General features: G+C 41.5%; 1 protein-coding gene across 5 annotated transcripts in view; it reads right to left on the bottom strand.

Annotated features, from left to right (window-relative positions):
• LOC111140875 (casein kinase 1 alpha 1) overlaps positions 1 to 20,432 on the bottom strand; it is a 45,989-nt gene extending 25,557 nt beyond the window's left edge. For all 5 annotated transcript variants that reach the window (XM_022493109.1, XM_022493112.1, XM_022493111.1 and 2 more), the window contains exons 1-2: positions 19,785 to 20,432; positions 19,053 to 19,159 (exon numbers count right to left, since the gene is read on the bottom strand). In XM_022493109.1, the coding sequence (XP_022348817.1) occupies positions 19,053 to 19,159; positions 19,785 to 19,907 (230 nt within the window). In that variant the 5' untranslated portion in view covers positions 19,908 to 20,432. The remainder of the gene's footprint in view (positions 1 to 19,052; positions 19,160 to 19,784) is intronic.
• Between the last annotated feature and the right edge of the window lie 695 nt (positions 20,433 to 21,127).

Below are 21,127 nucleotides of genomic sequence, written 5' to 3'. Positions count from 1 at the left end.
GGTGATGGTCCCGGGGTCCTGGGATCAAGCCCCACATCAGGCTCTCTGCTCAGCAAGGAGCCTTATCCCTCTCTCTCTGCCTGCCTCTCTCCCTACTTGTGATCGCTGTCAAATAAATAAATAAATAAATCTTAAAAAAAAAAAAAAAGATTAAGTTTTCCTCTATTCAGATGATGAGTCCATTGACTGACTATACTGCCCAACACAAAATAAGAATAAGAAAAGTTTCTTCTGTCAAGCGGTCCCACTGCCATATTAAGATAGAATACAGAACCTGCATGGTCACCTTGACACTCCTCTTACCAAAGCATATGAATTCTATATCCATTTGCTACTGATTCCTATGACCTCTGTTAAGTTCCTTAATCTCACCTGATACTACTTCCTAAAAAGAAATGAAGGAGACTACCAATCTTACAAAGCAAAGACCCTTTTCTTTCTTCAAAGATTTATTTGACAGAGAGGCAGATAGAGAGGAAACACAAGCAGGGCATGTGGGAGAGGGAGAAGCAGGCTTCCCACTGAGCAGGGAGCCCCATGTGGGGCTTGATCCCAGGACCCTGGGATCATGACCTGAGCCAAAGGCAGACAGATGGTCAATGGCTGAGCCACCCAAGTGTCCCCAATTTGTCTAGGTTTTATTTAATTTTTTTTCTAATTTATCTAGGTTTTAAAGAAAAAGAAATATTCCATACAAGAACACCAAATCCAGGCAACAGCTCTTTCTGCCCAAGGGTCCTGTTCCTGTGCTTTAATAAACCATTTTTCTGCATCAAAAACAAAACAAAACAACACCACCAAATCCAGAAAGAGCTAAGGCAGTGAGAAGGCACAAAAAGATAAAGGTAAAAGGGGAAAGCAAAAACCAACTCTCCTTAGACCACATTTCATCTCTCCACGACAGATTTCCATGGATATCTCACTAAGAAAACTAAAACAGTTGAGCAAATTTTAGAACCATCCATCTAACCCAATTACCAACCCGAAATGTAAAAAGCAAAAATTCCCATTTCCTTTCTTCATGCAATTACACAGGACTTCATAAAGAACTCTGAGAAGTCATCTGCAAAATTAGCCTTTAACAGAATAGTCTCATAATAATTAGAAACTGGAAAGAATTAGGTGAATTTCAGAAACATGCTAAAGAATAAAAAGTTACTGGGCATTTTCCTCCTTACTTGCATTAAGTGTGTAAGACAGATCTGCTATTCTCAACATCAAAAAAATATATATAAATAAACAGTCCATAAAAGGCAGCTAAAATAGAAATGTTCGAACGCATTTTCTCCACAGAAAAACCATGTATTTCTGAATTAGGTCTTCCTGTTGCACAGAGATTGGTACCGAAACTCCTTAAACCTAAGTGACAGGTGTGTTTCTATCTTTCATACTTCCTTTTGGTCTCAAGGAATATATAGCTTATTTCTCTAAAGTTAACCCACAACTCTCCCATCTGTGCTTTCCACCTAACTCATCCAGACATTATTACACACAGATTAGAGCCAAGAACAGTCTACTACTCATCCAAATCCTACTTATTCGGTTTCCACCCTCACTTCTGTGTTTTCCACTCTTATTCTAAATGAGCTTCTAACTCTCTACTTTCAACCCCAAAGTCCTAACACCCAGACACCAAAGAAAGCTTCCTCAAGTAGCCTGTTCCACACTGCTCCATTTCTGACTTCCCATAGCCACTGACTGCTACTTGTATACACAATCAAACCCCTTGACAATACAATATGCGGGTGCTGTCATTTTGTGGTGTTTCTGTCTCCATACCTAGTAGGTCAGACCTTACTGTTTGTTTGAAATTGTCTTCAAAGAACCTGGGTAATGAGCAAGCAAGCACTAACCTGATTCTCTGAGATCATTTAAGTCTGCAGACAATCTGAAACCAACCAATACAAAAACTCAGATATTATCTTTAGACCTTTATAATGTATGGTGTACGTTGCTAGTATATGATAAAGTGATGTACATATACAATGTAGGTACTTCAAATATCTATGCAATTAAAGAACTCTGGTTTGATTTGGATCTTATTCTTACAAAGTTTCAAAACAAGCAGAAAAAACAAGTAATTTAATGGATGAAAGTTAAAAAAAAAAAGTACAAGAGTCTCATTTTCCATTTACTTGTTTTATTTTTTTTTAAATTTTATTTATTTATTTGACAGAGAGATCACAAGCAGGCAGACAGGCAAGCAGAGAGAGAGAGAGGGAAGCAGGCCCCCTTCTGAGCAGAGTCGTCCCCACCCCATGCGTGGCTCTATCCCAAGACCGTGATCATGACCCAAGCTGAAGGCAGGGGCTTAACACACTAAGCCACCCAGGCGCCCCCATTTACTTGTTTTAAATGAACGCTTTCAGACCTAGAGTTGCCTGACCAATCAAAGTCGAAGGCCAAAGAATGAGTTTAAAATTTATATAACTGTCATTACTTAAAGCATTAAGAAAGCTACCTTAAGTTCTAAAGAGGATGCTAAAAAAGGCAAGGTCCACCTCTTTGCTCTTATTTCCCTTCCTCTAAACCCATATCCAAACTAAACCTAGTTAAAAAATTAAGACACATGAAAAGGAGAATGTAAGAGGGCCTGACAAAAAGTGCTAAGAGAATTCAGAAAACCAAAAGATCAACGGTAATTAAATTTATCCAAAGAAGCCTTGTAAAAATGGTCTATTACCAGTCAGATCTTGACAAAGGGATAATACTTTGAAAAGGAAAGTAGTGGGACGCCTGGGTGGCTCAGTTGGTTAAGCAGCTGCCTTCGGCTCAGGTCATGATCCCGGTGTCCTGGGATCGAGTCCCACATCGGGCTCCTTGCTCGGCAGGGAGCCTGCTTCTCCCTCTGCCTCTGCCTGCCATTCTGTCTGCCTGTGCTCGCTCTCTCTCCCTCTCTCTCTCTCTGACAAATAAATAAATGGAATCTTTAAAAAAAAAAAAAAAAAAAAAAAAAAGAAAAGGAAAGTAGTAAAGGGGCATGCTAGGCAGGGGCAAGAATAAACTCCAGGCTCTTATTAAGAGGAAAGTCAAGGTGACTTATAATTCAAGGCTTCATTATAGACTCTTGAAAGCCAAGCTGAAAAGCTTTAAATTCTTTAAATAACTGGGTGAACTATCAGAGTGTGGTGGGGGACATAATATAATTCAATCAACATTTTAAGATTAGCCTTGGCATCAATACGAATTGTAGAAATGGGGGAGTGGAAGAAGGAAGAGAATGACATAGTGACCAATTAGAAGTGTCATGGCTGGGAGCGCCTGGGTGGCTCAGCAGGTTGAGCTGCTGCCTTCAGCTCAGGTCATGATCTCAGGGTCCTGGGATCGAGCCCCCCGTCGGGCTCTCTGCTCAGCGGGGAGCCTGCTTCCTCCTCTCTCTCTGCCTGCCTCTCTGCCTACTTGTGCTCTCTCTCTGTCAAATAAATAAATAAAATCTTAAAAAAAAAAAAAAAGAAAAAAAAGATGTGTCACGGCTGGAGGGGTGCGGGGTGGCACTGTCAGTTGAGTGGCCAAACCTCAGTTCTGGCTGAGGCTGTGACCTGTGAAATAAGTATATATGGTAGACCGAGCCCTGCTTCCAGCTCCATGCTCAGCAGAGTCTGCTTGAGATTCTCTCGTTCTCCCTCTCCCACTAGTCCTCTCACACGCTCCCTCTCAAATAAATAAATATATCTTTTTTTTTTTTTTTAAGTGTTATAGTTGGAGATCTGATGTTAGGGATTTTTCTCTGCATATCTCTTTATGGAAATTTAAAAAAAAAACCTTAGAAATGAAATAAAATGACTGAAATATTTTAAGTACTACTATGAGACCTAAGGGCTTCCAAGAACCATAAATTAGTATAATTATCATAAATATGCAGTTCAGGGGACCTGGGTGGTTTAGTCGGTTAAGCATCTGCCTTCCGCTCAGGTCATGATCTCAGGGTACTGGGATTGAGCTCAGCTGGGAGGTTGCTTCTCCCTCTCTCATGCTGCTCCCCGTGCTCATGCTTTCTCACCCTCTCAAATAAACAAGTATGCAGTTCAGATTAAAGCATTAAAATATGTTTTTCATCTCTATGACTAGGATAATAATAACGGAAGACTTGTTTAATTAATGTAGGTCCTCCACTCACACTGTCAGTTTGATAGGTGTGATGGTTAGTTAATCTTTTGCCTGGGCTAAGTAAGGATGTTGGGATAGGATACCTGGTAAAACATTTTTTTGGGGTGTCTGTGAAGGTGTCTCCAGAGATCAGCATTTGAATCAAGATTAGCACTTGAGTGACAAAGTAAAGAGGATAACCTACCCCCAAGTGGAGGGCTTGAACAGAACAAAAGGAAATAAAATTAAAAAGCAGAGGAAGGGAAAATTCGTCTGCTAGAGCTGAGACATCCACCTTCCGCCCTCAGTTATCCATGCTTACAGTTCTCAGGCCTTTAGGCTTGGGACCAAAACTACACCACTGTTTTTCTAGGCCTCCAGCTTGCACACCTCAAACTATGGTACTTTTCTGCCTCCATAGGTGTAAGCCAATGCATCATAATAAATCTCTTTCTGCTTATCTATATATCACCCATGGGTTCTGTTTCTCTGGAGAGTCCTAATACAACATGGGCAGCCATGCATTTGTCTCATTCACAACTCCATATTCCCAGCATCCAGAACAATGTCTTACCTGCGAGAAATACTCAGTAACAGTTGCTGAATTAAAGAATAAAAAGCCAGATTAGAGGCTCTAAAAGCCTGGGGAGTGCTTGATTTGGCACATAAGGAAAACGAAACAAGGACAACAAAACCACTCAGTACCTGAAGTATAAAATCATCAGGAAGCACCTACTCATCTTTGATTTAAATTAGCCAAGTAATTATATAAGTTTACAAATGATATTCCTAACAGGCACACCTGTGCGCTTATCTTCCCATCTTTAGGTCATTAATGTCAAAGTCTTCACTGAACAACTAAAAAGAAGGAACACTGAATCAGAGCTCTAATAGCATCTCCATTCTCAAGACACCATCTCTCAAACTTACTTTCATGCCAAGCCATCATCATCCAATTTTTATGTTCCTTTTCATGAGGGTAGAAAATAAGATCTGGTTTAGTACAATCTAGCTGATCCCCACCACCACCCACCCCCTAAAATTACCAGACTTTAACAGAAGGCCACTCTCAACCACAAAAGAACCCCTCTACTCTCAATTTAAATACTTGAGTCTCACATCCTTCTGGTACTGCATTCATCTGATTACTTCTGGAAGCCTCAGAAATCTAAGACTTGAGTTTTTAGCACTATAACCTCTAACCTAAAATTGTCAGTACTTACGAAGCTCTATCTTATACGAAGCTCTATCTTATTAATGGCATTCATTACGAAAACAACCAACAATGCAAGACAGCTTCAAGTACATTCTGATTCGTGGTAAATCTTCAGCCCTTTACAAAGAGAACTAGACACAGGACTAAATATGGGCTACCTCTTGGTTTTCTATTAATTATTAATAAACAAGACTGCTGTGTTAACTCTCATTCTCCGTAACTTTCCTTGCCCATAACTGCTCCTTAGATTTGTGGTCTCCATTTTACTCTGAATACAAGGTACCTAGAACTTAGTAACTGAAACTTGATTTCGCCTGTCATCAAAAAATTTAAGAGCATCAATCTATTTCCTTCTCTTGCAACATCACATTCAAAATACAAATCGGGGCGTCTAAATGGCTCAATCAGTTATGCATCCAACTCTTGATCTCAGCATCATTAAGTTCAAGCCCCGCAATGGGCTCCACAATCAGCATGAAGCCTAATTTAAAAAAAAATTAAAAGGGGTGCCTGGGTGGCTCAGTGGGTTGGGCCTCTGCCTTCGGCTCAGGTCATGATCCCAGGGTCCTGGGATCGAGCCCTGAATCAGGCTCTCTGCTTGGTGGGGAGCCTGCATTCCTCCCCACCCCCCGCCTGCCTCGCTGCCTACTTATGATCGCTCTCTGTCAAATAAATAAATAAAATCTTTTTAAAAAAGGGGCGCCTGGGTGGCTCAGTGGGTTAAAGCCTCTGCCTTCGGCTCGGGTCATGGTCCCAGGGTCCTGGGATCGAGCCCCGCATAGGGCTCTCTGCTCGGCAGGGAGCCTGCTTCCTCCTCTCTCTCTGCCTGCCTCTCTGCCTACTTGTGATCTCTATTTGTCAAATAAATAAATAAATAAATAAATAAATAAATAAAATCTTTTAAAAAAAATCTTTTTTAAAAAAATTTTAGAATAAGCAAAAAACCCACTTCAGATTTTAAAAGGTCGGTAACACATAATTTTTATCCATAATCCTTTGGATTTGTAACTTGCAGAAATACCTCTGAAATGGTTTGAGATTCAGGGCATCTTCAATGCTATCTGGCTATTCTAAGGAAGTGGAGGATCAGGTTTAATCAACAGACACTGTGGAATACCTACAACTATAAACACAAGCACAGATCAGACTGATTTCCCCATACTGACGACTGTTTGAGAGATGAAGCAACCGAGAAAAGACCAGTTTGAGCTGTAGGGATGGCAATCAAAGTAATGATGATGATAAATGTGATACCAAGAAATTTTAGATATATTTATCCCATCTTTTAATTCACTTTTAAATCTTTCTTCAAACTGTTCAACCTTTTTTAACTGGCTGATTTTCCCATCTTTACAATCTCACATGCCTGGGGAGAGCATTAGTGAGCATGTAAGTAACTGAGACTTAAACAAGGCTAGGAAGGGAAAAGAAAATAAATATTGGAAATCTACCAAAATGAGTGACCAAACTTGCATCAAACGTAGTCACGACAAAGAACTTGTCTGAATAATTTGGGGAGTCAAGGTAAAGTACTCCTATACAAGTTATTTCTGAATCTTTTCAGAAAGATTACCATAGATCTCACACCTTTGTTAGTCCAACAAAACCTATAGATTCCTTCTCAGAATATTTTATATGCAGAAAATAAAATACATAGCATTATAAAAGAGAACAATTACAGGGAAATTCAGCCACACTAAGATTACTTAATTTTGATACAGTAAAGTACATGTTCATTATTAATGAGATATAGGGACAGACCTAATTAGGACTATTAATTATGAAAATTATGAGTGTAAACAATATTCTGAGATATCTGCAACAATAACGTGCTATGGAAATATCTGTGATTTCTAGTGGTGACAAAGCCACAGGTACTGCTAAACTAGTGGAGATTTCCTGCCTACATTTATTTATTTATTTATTAATATTTTATTTATTTGAGAGAGAGAGAGAGCGAGAGAGCGAGTGTGAGAGGGGAAAAGGTCAGAGGGAGAAGCAGACTCCCCATGGAGCCAGGAGCCTGGTGCGGGACTCAATCCGGGGACTCCAGGATCATGACCTGAGCCAAAGGCAGTTGCCTAACCAACTGAGCCACCCAGGCACCCAACATTTATAATACATATACAGATTTTCCTCAATTTACAATGGGGTTATTTTCTGTTAAACCCATCCTAAATGAAAATATCTAAGACAAAAATGCATTTAATACACGTGATGTACTGAACGTCATTACTTAGCCTAACCTACCTTAAATGTACTTAAGAACACTTAAAATTGGACAACAGTTGGGCAAAATCTTCTAACACAAAGCCTATTTTATAATAACATGTTCAGTAATTCATGCAATTTATTAAACATAGTACTGAAAGGAAAAAAAACCAGAATGGTTGTATGGGTGTAAAATGGTTGTAAATACACCAGGTGTTTACCCTTGTGATCACCTGACTGACCAGGAGCTGCCTCCCGACTCTCGTGGTAGGACACTCAGGAGTGTCATACCACACGCTGCTAGCCTGGGGAAAGATCAAAACTCAAAGCACTGTTTCTACTGAATGCATACCACTTTCACAGCACCATAAAGTCTAAAAGCCATACAATGAACCATCCTAGTCTGGGACCATCTTACTAGATTCAGTTAGAAGTTCATGAAGGTAAGATGTAGGGGTGCCTGGGTGGCTTCAGTCAGTTAAGAGTTTGCCTTCAACCCAGGTCACAATTCCATGACCCTGGGATTGAGCCCTGCATCAGGCTCCCTGCTCAGCTTCTCCCTCTTCTGTTGCCTACTGCTCCCACTGCTTGTGTTCTGCCAAATAAATAGTATCTTAAAAAAAGGAAAAAAAAAAAAGATGTAATTTTCTTCCTATCTCCCCTTGTGAGGTCAGAATGGGGGATATCCCTACCAGGTTAATAATCCCTGCTTTGAGGGGCGCCTGGGCAGCTAAGTGGGTTAAAGCCTCTGCCTGGGATCGAGCCCTACCTTGGGCTCTCTGCTCAGCAGGGAGCCTGCTTCCCCCCCCCCCGCCCCGCCTGCCTGCTACTTGTGATCTTGCTGTCAAATAAATAAATAAAATCTTAAATAAATAAATAAATAAATCCCTGCTGCGAAACATTTTTTGTTTTTTAAATTTTTAATTTTAATTCCAGTTAGTTAACATACTGTGTTGTATTAGGTTCAGGTGTACAATGTATGATTCACCAATTCTATACATTGCTCTTCATGGTAAGTATACTCTCTAAACCCCATCACTTATCCCCCATCCTCAAAACTAATTTTTTTTTTAATTTATTTGACAGTCACAAGTAGGCAGAGAGGCAGGCAGAGGGAGAGGGGAAGCAGGTTTCCTGCTGAGCAGAGAGCCCAATGGGGGGCTCGATCCCAGACCCTGAGATCATGACCTGAGCCGAAGGCAAAGGCTTAACCCACTGAGCCACCCAGGCACCCGTGAAAACTAATTTTTAAGGTGAAGAGACCACAGAGTAAGATCTGAAAGTTGGGCATCAAATGCGTGTTTTATTCATCAATACTAACATTAACTAAGGTAATTTGTTTTCCTTCTTCATCCCAATCCTCCAAAACCACTATTACTAATCCTTTGATCACAATACAGCCTTGAATTGATGCTGTAACATTTGCAAGCTCCTTAGCCTCCTTGTGCCTTGCCCTTTGCCTTTAAAGATATGTAACCATTCCTTAACCCAAAAAATTATAAAAACACAAAACCAAAAAATATGCTTTATATATGGGCATACCACTATCCAGTACTGCTTTATATATGGGCATACCACTATCCAGCTACTATTACTGATCCATTCAGTATTTATAGTACCTGACAAGATAAAACTTTGTAATTCTTGCTCTCACAGCTTACAGCAGTGTGTGCATCCAAGTAAATAACATATGATGGGGGCGCCTAGGTGGCTCGTTGGGTTAAGCAGCTCTTTTTCCTTTTTTTAAAGATTTTATTTATTTGGGGCGCCTGGGTGGCTCAGTGGGTTAAGCCTCTGCCTTCAGCTCAGGTCATGATCTCAGGGTCCTGGGATCGAGCCCCACAATGGGCTCTGCTCAGCAGGGAGCCTGCTCCCCATGTCTCCCCCGCCCCCCCGCCTGCCTGTCTACTTGTGACCTGTCAAATAAATACATAAAATCTTAAAAAAAAAAAAAAATTTAATTTATTTGACAGAGGGATATAGTGAGAGAGGGAACACAAGCTAGGGGAGTGGGAGAGGGAGAGGCTCCCACCGAGCAGGGAGCCCAATGGTGTGTGTGTTGAGGGGGGGGTGCCTCAATTCCAGCCAGGACCCTGGGATCATGAGCTGAAGGCAGATGCTTAATGACTGAGCCACCCAGATGCCCCACAGCCAACTTGATCTCAGCTCAGGTCTCAATCTCAGGTCTTGTATTCAAGCCCCACATTGGGCTTCCAGACTGGGCATGGCGCCTACTTAAAAACAAACAAAACAGAAGTGAGGAGGAGAGACTGGTTCTGAGAAGGTCCAAATTATGGCAACCCAATCCATCTTTTAGACAGAATCATTAAGGAAAGCTTTTCTGATGAAGCAGCATGGTTAATTCTTGAAAGTATAAAATGGAAGATGGCCAGGTAGAGGGGTAGATGGGAGTTAGTGTGCCTGAAGTTTGGTATTCACAACAAACTTACAAAGAAGCCAGCAAGTTTGAGACATAGTAAAACAAGATCACTTTATTTTCTTGTTTACCAGTTAACAAATATTGTAAAATCAGATTATGGTGATGACTGCACAACTCTGAACACACACTAAAAACCAATGAACTGTACATTTTGAATAGGTGACAATTTATGTATGTCAATTATCTCCTTAAAGCTGTTTAAAAAAAATCCTTTTCCAGGGATATCTGACTAGCTCAGTCAGAATAGAGTATGAGACTCTTGATCTCAAGGTTGCGAGTTCGAGCCCCACAATGGGTACAGAGACTACTCAAAAACAAAATCTTTTTTTTTTTTTTAAAGATTTTATTTATTTGCCAGAGAGAGAGAGAACATGTGTGTGCACAAGCAGGGTGGAGTGGCAGGCAGAGGGAGAAGCAGGCTCCCTGCTAAACAAGGAGCCCCATGTAGGACTTGACACCTGAACAGCTGCTTAACTGACTGAGCCACCCAGGTGTCCCAAAAACCGAATCTTAAAAAAAAAAAAAAAAAAAAGGCCAAACAAAACAAAAAAAACCCCACAACCTTTTCCCATAATCTGTTTCTCCAATCTCTGATTCAACACTTACCGAAACTACTATGTGCCTGAAACTGCAAATAAGTGCTACAGCTCTGTAGGTAATTATTATGCATTGTTAATGTTTGAGAAATGCTAAGTATGATTCACAGGGAACCCTAATAGGGGTCCCACTAACCTGACCAATCAAAGCATTCTCTAGATGGTTCAGGATACTGTTTAGGGCTTATACTCATCCCTCTGATGTTAAGGAAACATGTCTTCACACTGTCTGAGATTTATACATTTTTCCTCCTAATTTTCAGCAAAAGAGACCAATTCACAACTACCTGCCAAATGCATGGCATATGCTCAAAAAGAATTAAAAGTCTCACAAAATTTTTTCTGTTCACTGAAATATGACCAGTATCTTAACTATGCCTGACACATAACAGGCACACTCATATAGGTTTGTTGACTGAATAAAAGAAATATTTGCTTACCCTTTAGAAAGTACTGTGGGAGGTACTGTACAAAGTTTCTAAGACACTTTTGAACATCTGAGCTTTTGTTTGAAGAGTAGAAGCTAACCTTATTCAGAGGGATACAATGTATTAATATTACAGAGGTTCAAAAATGGGAACACCAGGGTGCCCAGGTGGCTCAGTCAGTTAAGTGTCTGCCTTCAGCTCAGGTCATGATCCCAGGCTCCTGGGATCCAGCCCCGAGTCAGGATCCCTGCTCAGGCTGAGTAGGGGAGCCTGCTTCTCCCTCTCTCTGCCTGCTGCTTCCCCTGCTTGTGCTCTCCGTCAAATAAATTAAAACCTTTCCAAAAAAAACTAAAACAAACAAAAAACTAAGCACTACAGAGATGACAAATATTCCCATTAGGAACTATGCATACATCAGGTATCCTCAAAGTTCTATAAACATGTAGCAGCCGCCAAACTCTCTACAGGGTTCTATTAAAAAGTAAATGCACACCAACAGGGGCACCTGGGTGGCACAGTCAGTTAAGTGCCCAGCTCTTAGTTCTGGCTCAGGTCATGAGATAAGAGGCCCACTCTGGGCTCCACGCTGAACACAGAGTCTGCCTAAGATTCTCTCTCCCTCTGCTCCTCCCCTACTTGTTCACTCTCTAAAAAAATGAATGAATGAATGAATGAATGAATGAAGAAGGTTAAAATAAAAGCAGAATTTCCTTATTAAGAATCATTAGTTCCTTTTTACCCAATACTATGCCAAGAAACATAAAAGATACTTCTATCAGCAAGAAATGGTTCTTTCCCCTCAAGGAATTTCCAGAATGCTTTCTTACAGGAATGCCTCTGGGACGGTTTCAAATATTGGTGTTAGATACTATCCAGAAATCAAAGCATTTGATTATATGGGATCACAGTGTACTTTCCAGTGCCATGTTTCCTGGTATAGGATTTCCTGAATTACCTCCTAATTCACAGCAGGTTAAGAAACCAGCCTTACCAAATTATAGTTCTAGAAAAGATGGGAGGGGGTGGGTGTGGGCAGGAAAGTACCATTATAACCTGGAAATATGCGACAGTAAAATGGTCCCTAACTCTGCAGTGTATCAGAATCACTTGGGGGAGTTTTATAACACTTGATGCCTAAGGCTACCCCAAACCCATTAAAGTAAAGTATGTAAGGTTAGGAGCCAAGTGTCATTTTTAAAAACTACTCCATGTCATTCCAATGGGCAGCAAAGTTTGGGAACCACTGTATAGTTTGAAGATGCAGGTAAGATCTATTTAAATAACACACTGATAACAACATAGATGTTTTGGGTTTAGGCAAATTAACCACTCTGATTCTCACACTTTGTATGAAACCCCAACTTACAGGATTGTTGTAATGATTAAATTAAGATCATGTGCAATGTATGAATGGTCAATTCTACTTTTCTTTCTTGCACATACATGGAAAAAAGAATGTTTAGCCACACTGTATTCAACCAACTACTCACTTATTTCAGTACTATGTACTAACATTATAAATAAAAGACAACTATATACTGAAGTCATAACTGTTACCATATCAGATAATGAAGAGCCAGTTTATCCTACTGATCTCAATTTTTTTAAAAGATTTTATTTATTTATTTGACAGACAGAGATCACAAGTAGGCAGAGAGGCAGGCAGAGAGGCAGGCAGAGAGAGAGAGAGAGAGAGGAGGAAGCAGCCTCCCCGCCGAGCAGAGAGCCCGACGCGGGGCTCAATCCCAGGACCCTAGGATCATGACCTGAGCTGAAGGCAGAGGCTTTAACCCACTGAGCCACCCAGGCGCCCCTCATCAATTATTTTTTTAAAGATTTTATTTATTTGAGGGGCACCTGGGTGGCTCAGTTGGTTGGTTAAACATCTGCCTTCGGCTCAGGTCATAACCCTAAGGTCCTAGGATTAAGCCCCACATCAGTTCCCTGCTCTACGGGGAGCCTGCTCCTCCCTCTCCCTCTGCCTGCTGCTCCCCCTGCTTGTGCAAGCACTCTCTCTCTAATAGATATAGAATCTTTAAAAAAAAGATTTGAGAGAAAGCAGGGGAGTGCACAACAGAGAGGGAGAGGCAGACTCTCAGCTGAGCAAGCAGAGAGCCTGATGCAGGGCTTGATCCCAGGACCCCAAGATCATGACATGAGCCAAAGGCAGACGCTTCACCAACTGAGCCATCCAGGGGCCCCGATTTCATCAATTTATATAATGCATTTAAAAAAAAAAAACAAAAAAAAAACCTTAAGGGGTGCTTAGTGGCTCAGTTGGTGAAGCGTCTGCCTTTGGCTCGGGTTATGGTTCTGGAAATTGAGTCCCAAGTCAGGTTCCCTCGGATCCCTGCTCTGTGAGGTACTAGCATCTTTCTCCTCTCCTGCTCCCCCCTGCTTGGGTTATCTTTGTCAAATAAATAAACAGATAAAAGCTTAAAAAAAAAAATTTCCCAAGCCCTTATGATCTTAAGAATCCCTTTTCTAAATGAAAGCTGACATTACAAATTTCAAATTCCATTCTAGGTTGAAATCTAGATGACGTGGCAGGCGGATCCCTAACTCTTGACTCTAATACAATGCTCCTATCATTTCCTTTTATACTGAGGATGAGAATGTACTCTCCAGCTAAATCTTTTTTGGACAACACTTCCAAAGTCCCCGTAAAACATACCCCACCGAGGACTTTCAGACAAGGAAAAGGCAGTATCCCTGCTCTACAAGGGAAAATGAGGCAAAGATCTCAACTGCCACTCATTGTTCACCACCCCCACCTGATTATTTTATTAGGCAAGTCGTAGAGCGTACTTGGAGCGTACTTCATGGAGATAGAAACATTAACCTACAGTCTTGCATACGGACAAATCAACCTCACATCCAGAAAAAAACAAAACAAAAAACATGTAATATGATCCAAAAGACCAACTTAAAAAAAAAAAACCCTATCTTACCACAAAATGCAGTTTACCATGGATTAGTAGTATTCAAAAAAATAAAATATTCTTTATCTCAGTAGGGAGTGTGGGCTATACCAATGTATACATTTGACATTTGTCAAAACTCATCTGATGGCACAATGAAAGCTATGCATTTCACTATATATAAATTACATCTCATTAAAAAAAGCATTAAAACATGCATTAGTCCATGTTATGTGATTACTGGTCATTTAAATTTCAAGAGCCACCTTGGATTGCTTTGGAAACAAAAACAGTAACAAAACCCTTCATTTTAACTAGGTATTCACTTATATTTTGAGAACTATTAGAGGGAAGCACCTGGGTAGCTCAGTCAGTTAGGTGTCCAATTCTTGGTTTCAGCTAGGGTCATGGCTTTTGAGGTTGTGAGATTGAGCCTCACATTGAGCTTCCCGCTCCACAGGGGGTCTAATGGGGATTCTCTCCCTCTGCCCCTCCTTGCTGCTCTCTCTCTAAAAGAAATGGATCTTTTTAAAAAACAAATTTACTGAAAAACTTACAAGCATCCAATTAAATAATAATACAAACAACAAGTTACTTACATTTACAGAAGAGTTTTTCATTTTCTCTGAATGAGGCCAAATGCCATTAAGTGAAGGAGGCATAGCATGGCTCTGTAGCATCAAATAAAAAAGGTGTGGGGTATGTGAGCAGGCATGCTGACCTTGACAAAATGGTGAAAATGGCTCAGAAAATGGCTGAGAAAATGAGCAGTTAGGAGACTCTAGTAACCCTTCAGAGACAGAATTCTAATTTGTGAGATACTAGGCTTTATTCAGGATTCATTTAGCTCACGAATGCTACTTAAGCATCGTTACATTATTCAATAACTAGAAATCCATTACATGCTGATATAAAGCACCTTTAATATATTGTGTATATATGTATACACTACATATAGCATATCTATAGGGATTCAGTTACTCTGAGTTAAGAATCACATTTCTCAAGGACCCAGTGATCTGTAATACATATCCAGTGCAGATGTCATCTTTGTTCTCTGATAAAAGCGTTATAACTTATCTGCAAGATATATGCTCAGTGCCAAAAAGCTAATATTAAAATTTAAGCTGCTTTTAACACTGAAAAAGGATTAACTAGTACTTTATAAATATCTTCTATAATACTTGACATTGAAAGGGCAAAAAGGCAACAATTCTTCCATTTCCCCTCCCATCTTCTTTATTCATTTCCCTATAAAAATAAATTCCATTAATTTACTTCCTTCTAAATGGTAACTGGTAACTTTATCTGATGCAGATGGCATTTTTTAGAGTCTTGAGAGAGGTCTCTGTACTAAAATATAAGATTTTTTTTTATATGCTACCAGCCCAAGGACATTTGCATTTTTTTTTTAAAGATTTTATTTATTTGACAGAGAAAGACCAAGCAGGCAAAGAGGCAGGCAGAGAGAGAGAGAGAGAGGAGGAAGCAGGCTCCCTGCCAAGCAGAGAGCCCGATGCGGGACTCGATCCCAGGACCCTGAGATTATGACCTGAGCCGAAGGCAGAGGCTTAACCCACTGAGCCACCCAGGCGCCCCTAAAATATAAGATTTAAAAGTAAGATCTAGACCTAACATTAAACTGTGATGAAATGCTTTCTAGCTACTATCATCCAAAAAGAAGTCTCAAAATTTCAGAGCCAGAAGTTCTGAGATCAACTAGGCCAGTGACTTAAGTAGGGAACTCTGTTCAAATAAAACCCTATCCAAAAGCTCAGTATGCTAAACTTTTTCTAGAAGAGTAGGAAACTCTAAACCTTTCTGTCGAGTATTCTTCTTTTCTATTCCATAAGAATTAGAAAATTGGTAACATGGTAAAATCCTTTTTGCATTTAACAGATCAAACTAACTGATAGGCCCAAAGAACTGTTGAAGGACTAACTGACCCAAGTTCATTGTCAATACCATATGATAGATCTAGAGCTTGCTATCATAAATGCTTCTTTTAGAGATCACATTAATTCAATTCAAATTGAGCACCACGAAGATAGAGAAGGTTGTAACAGAAATACAGAGATTTTTAATGAGCTTCCAGAAGTCAATTGAAGATTTCAGTTTCTTAACTAAACAATGTCCTCAGTTTCCTAAAAATATGGAGTCTGAACACCACCCTTACTCGGCTCTTTACACTGAGTGTCATGCTTCTGCATAACAATAGATCCCTTACCAAGTAAAGATTAGCTAGGCTCCGCGGGCAGATCATTTTTCAGCCCTTGTTTTAGGATATCCCAAAGTACCTTAGTAAATTCAAGGGGCTGCGAGGTGCAGGGGAGAAGATGGAGTTAAGTGTAATTGCAGCAAAATCCAGTTAAGAAACTGACATCTTCAATTGACTTCTGGAAGCTCATTAAAAATCTCTGTATTTCTGTTACAACCTTCTCTATCTTCGTGGTGCTCAATTTGAATTGAATTAATGTGATCTAAAGAAGCATTTATGATAGCAAGCTCTAGATCTATCATATGGTATTGTCATTTCTACACCCAACACAGGGCTTGAACTCATGACCCCAGGATCAAGAGCCACATACTCTACCAACTTAGCCAGCCAGGCACCCCAAATTTAAAATTTTTATATTTATATCCATCTAAAACAATGAATAACACATGACTGCTTCATTTAATCTCGATAAACTAAAGTCAACTTAGTCCAGTATTTACCAAATAAATATTTACCTGTATGCTATATAGATGTGATGTGGAAATAGTGGAGAACAAACTGAGGGGACAAGAGGACGTTGCCACCCAAATAAAGAATGCTTATGTAAATTCCTTCCTACCCTTTTCACTTCAGGAGAAAAACAGTTCTCACACTTTACAACCAATGAACCACTACTGTTTCTGTGTACCATATTCTACCACTCCTAAAGCAAATTTACTCTTTCCCCACCCTCATGCAATTACTACCTTTTGCATTAGAGACTACTCCAGGAAGCCACACGGTATTCTTGGCTGCCCTCCCCAACCAGTTCAACCAAGCTTTCTTCCTTAGAGCCTGATCCTGAAAACCCACTTCCTCTCCCAGGAAGCATTACTCTGAAAGCCAGGTTAATCTCTCTTTAGCTCCACCCACAGTTTATAACTACAACTCTCTCTGCACTCAACATCTTATTATAGATGCCTATTATTTTGCTCCCAAGTTAATTTCATTTATTCATGCTTATTCAGTGTATTAACTATAGCTCTTGATGGTCTGTATCAGCACTGCCTTTAAATAAAAGCTACCAGATAAAAGGGTTTAGCACTGAAAATGCCAGATGCTTTAACGCTTTTTGAAAATTATTTCTAATACATTAAATTCCACATGATTTGTGAAATTCCTAAAACCTCCCAACATGGATGAATTTCAAGAGCATTATGTGAGAGAAATCGGACACAAATGAACTCATACTGTAGGACTGTATTTATGTGTAATTCTAGGAAAACTAGTGATGGAAAGCAAATCAATGAGGGCCAGGGATGGAGAGATTATGTTTAAAGGCAAAAGAAAAGACGTTTTAATTTTTTGGCTAATGCAATAGACTTTTTACCTTGAAGGAATAAAAAGCTAGACATTTTAGTAAGACTTCCATTCTTTAAAAATTTTTTTCATTCTCCCAGAATGACATTCATTTTTCCCAGCAGCTTTTTGGGGGGTGGGATGGAGGGATAGGAATCATTTTAAATCTCCCATCATCTTGGATTTCACATTAATTTACCTTACAAAATAAACCTGGAAGTTTCTTCTAAATAATTTCTCACAACCAATAGAATATTTTATCATTCAACTTCTCCATTAAAAATATCTATCAGCACTGTACTCTGGTTGTTTCCACATCTGAATTAATATATGCAATTTAGTCCTTAACTCAAGATTTAGAAACAAACTCGAGCAGATAAAGAGATTACGATAACTATTGGTCCACTTAATTCTTAACTGTCTCTGGTTCTTTTTTACAAATGTTATTTTTGTGTGTTGAAAAACTGCTTGGCTTTACAGTACATTTTAGCCCCTATTCAAGGAAGATGCTTTCTAATCTCAAAGTCAAACTAACAATCTTTAAAGTTAACCATTTAACAAACCACAGTGTTTTTATGTGGTCATCTTTTATCCTGATTACTACTGCTGTTTGCCTTCACCAATATCCCATCCCCCCAAAAGGCCACAATTTCCCCGAGGTGAGGAGTTACTGAACAAGTAACTCAACAGGTTAAAGTTACTTATCACACTGTGGTTACGTGATTAATCTTTTTAATACATCAGATTTGAGTCAATTTCAACACAGTAGTGGTCAAACTGCCTCTGCCATTACTCACAAAAATTTAGTACACGAGCTGAAATGCAGCCAACATTACCCTTCAAGAAAGAATAATTAACACTTTTAAATGGACTATGACGGATTCTGCATAGTATAATTTAACAATTTCACGTCGCATCTGCTGCAGAGATCACAAACAGACTGTCATTATGCCATCTCTTTCCTTGAACCCCACCACCGCCCGAACCTTTATTCTTGGCTTTTCAAAGGTTTAATCCACTCAGAGCAGCTAAAGGGCCAATCAAGGAAGAGTAACTTGTGAACCCAAGCCTAGAAAAGGGCAGGAATATGCGGTTGAGTCACGTCGTTCCGCCATTTTCTAAGCGGAGGAGGAAGACATGTTGGAACAAAAACACAACAAAAGAGCAGCCATTTCCCAAGCCAGCTCCAATAGCAACCCGAACTGGCCGAACCCAGTCACTTGGCACCTTCAAATCCACTTCGCTGGATAAACCTAAGAACATCAGAGGTGCCGGCGTAAAGAAAGCAGCAGACAACCCTGCCGCGTAGAGATCAAAGATGACCCGCATACTTAACTGCAAATGAAAGCCTCGAGAAGAATGACGGAAGCTACATGGAGCAGAGTGTAACCAACTGAAATTCTAAACGAAGTTGCCAAACTAAAAATTGACTCAGTGACTGTGGTGTCTTTCGGTTCTCAGGAAACCACCAGCGCTAGTAAACCCAGGGAACTCAGATAACAAGGCCCGGATTCAGCTGGTGCTATTGCTTGCCTCTACCCATTACCCCCATGCCGTACTTCCCTCGGTGCACCGCCTGTGTGCTCACGAGTTCTTACCGTATGTGGGGGATGCCCACCCCACCTTGAAGAATCTTATAGAGTTTGCTCTCGTACAGCAACTGGGGATGCCTGGCCTTCTGAGATTCTAGCTTCACTGCCACTTCCTGCAGGGGAGAAAGGGGATGATGGCATCAACATCCCTAAGGATTCAATGATTCAATGTCACTTGGGAGGAGGGGAGACATTAGCAAAGCTCAAACTCGAGACTAGGAGGAGAAATAAGGCTCAGAAGAGAAAACTCCCTTTGTAATTATAAAACGAGGCAACTAGCCTCAAAGCCCTCTTCAGGGGGTAGTGACGAAATCGGCACGTCCTCCAAGGTGCAAAAAATGATTCATCCAGAAAACGTAATGAGAGGTTTTGAAGGAAACTGACGATCGAAATCAAGAACCCCAATGAAATAAATCCATACAGTGGGGAAACATGGGGATTAGAGAAATATGATTCTGCCGATCTCACCTTAAACGACAGCTTAAAAAGTTCGACTAAGGTCCATTTTTAACAAGCTGGGAAACTTCATGGGTTCTCCCAACCCTTCTTTCGGGTTCTTTTGCCTTTTAGGGAAAGAGAGCCGGGGAGGCTCCTAAAGCCAATAAAACTGGCTCCCTCTCTCTGGACTCCCCTCCCCAGTACGTGCGTGTGATGGGGAAAAGCCCGAGCACTTCGGGGGTTGGGGTGGGGGGTGAGGACTGGCGCAGCGTGGTCGTGAACCCCACCCCGGGTAATTACCTCGCCGTTGGTAATGTTGATCGCCAGGTAAATGTCCCCGAAGGAGCCAGACCCGATCTTCCGTACCAGTTTATATTTCCCTCCGACAATGAATTCGGCCTTGGAGCCGCTGCTGCTCGCCATCCTGAGAGATGAAGATGGAGGCTGGGGCCAAGCCCCGACACCTCTAAGGGGGGGACGGAGGCCTCTGGGGCTCGTCCGCGGAACAAGGCTGCGGAGGAGGGCGGCAGGAAACGGAAAACGTTGGCTCTTTCAAGGCGTTACAGGGCCCAGAATTAGCCGAGGGGAACCTGATCACCGCCGCTCACTCAGGCTTCTTTTCGCCAGGCCGCAGTTTGTGAGGGGGTTCTCGCGGTTACCAGCCTGGGCCACTTGTTTCTGGGCGGCCGCCGCTGGCTCGCTTTCACGGCGACGTCGCGGGCTGGAAAAGGGGCGCGGTGGTTTAGGGCGGCGATACCGCTGCCACCACTGCCGCCGGCTCCCGCCCGGAGGGACCCCTGTCACTCCGCCGACGCCGCCATCTTGTTACTCCGGCTCCAGCCAACACAAAATGCCCCTAGTCCCCGGGAGCCGCTTCTTCACGGCGCAGAGCACTCTGGGAAAGGGATCTCGGGCGCTAGCCCCGGAGGGTCGGCAACGAGAGGGAGGGCGGAACCGGATCCGTGAGAGTCACGGCCCACGCTCCGAGCGTCACCCCGTCACCGCCCAACCACGCATGCGTACTGCAAACCTGCTGATTGCGCAGGCGTGAGGTGGCCTCTCCTCTCCCCCGCCCGGGGGCTCACTTCCACTTCCGGTTGTTGGCTGTTCGGATCTAGCTACCTGTTAGTCACGTCCGACCCGCCTGGTCTCTGAAATACCGCGCGTCCTCGGGCCCCGAGAGCATGTTAGGGAGGAGTCACCTTCATTCTTCGTGGAGGATGGGAACTTCTGGCTTCCTTGGGAGTTTTGACCTTTGCTCTTTGTTTAAGGCGATTTTTAACCTTTGATCTTTTTCTGGGCCACTCCCTCAGACCAGCCGGTTCCAGCCCAATTCTGTTTTGCGAGAGGCTATCGCCTCTGGTGGAGAGGAAGAGAAAAGCATCCCTGGCCGGGCTCGGTTTAGTCTTGGCTCCAGGTTTTAGCGGAGAGCAGTTGATGAAGTCTTAAGCATTAGGATTCTGCGCTCCACAGAGTGTTGGAGAATCGTTTTACCGAAAGGGAAAAGAGGGAAAGCAGGAATTATCCTATGCCTTTGTGTTGTTGCTCCACTGATAAATTTGGTCCCCAAGGGGGAAAAAAACCCTAATGCCCGATTCATTATTTTAGTAGCAGATGTCTCAACAGAATAAAATTTACAACCC

The sequence above is a fragment of the Enhydra lutris genome, unplaced genomic scaffold (assembly GCF_002288905.1).
Source record: "Enhydra lutris kenyoni isolate GAN:26980312 unplaced genomic scaffold, ASM228890v2 scaffoldscaffold5, whole genome shotgun sequence".
Taxonomy (NCBI): domain Eukaryota; kingdom Metazoa; phylum Chordata; class Mammalia; order Carnivora; family Mustelidae; genus Enhydra; species Enhydra lutris.
This window is presented reverse-complemented; position numbering and strand designations above follow the sequence as displayed.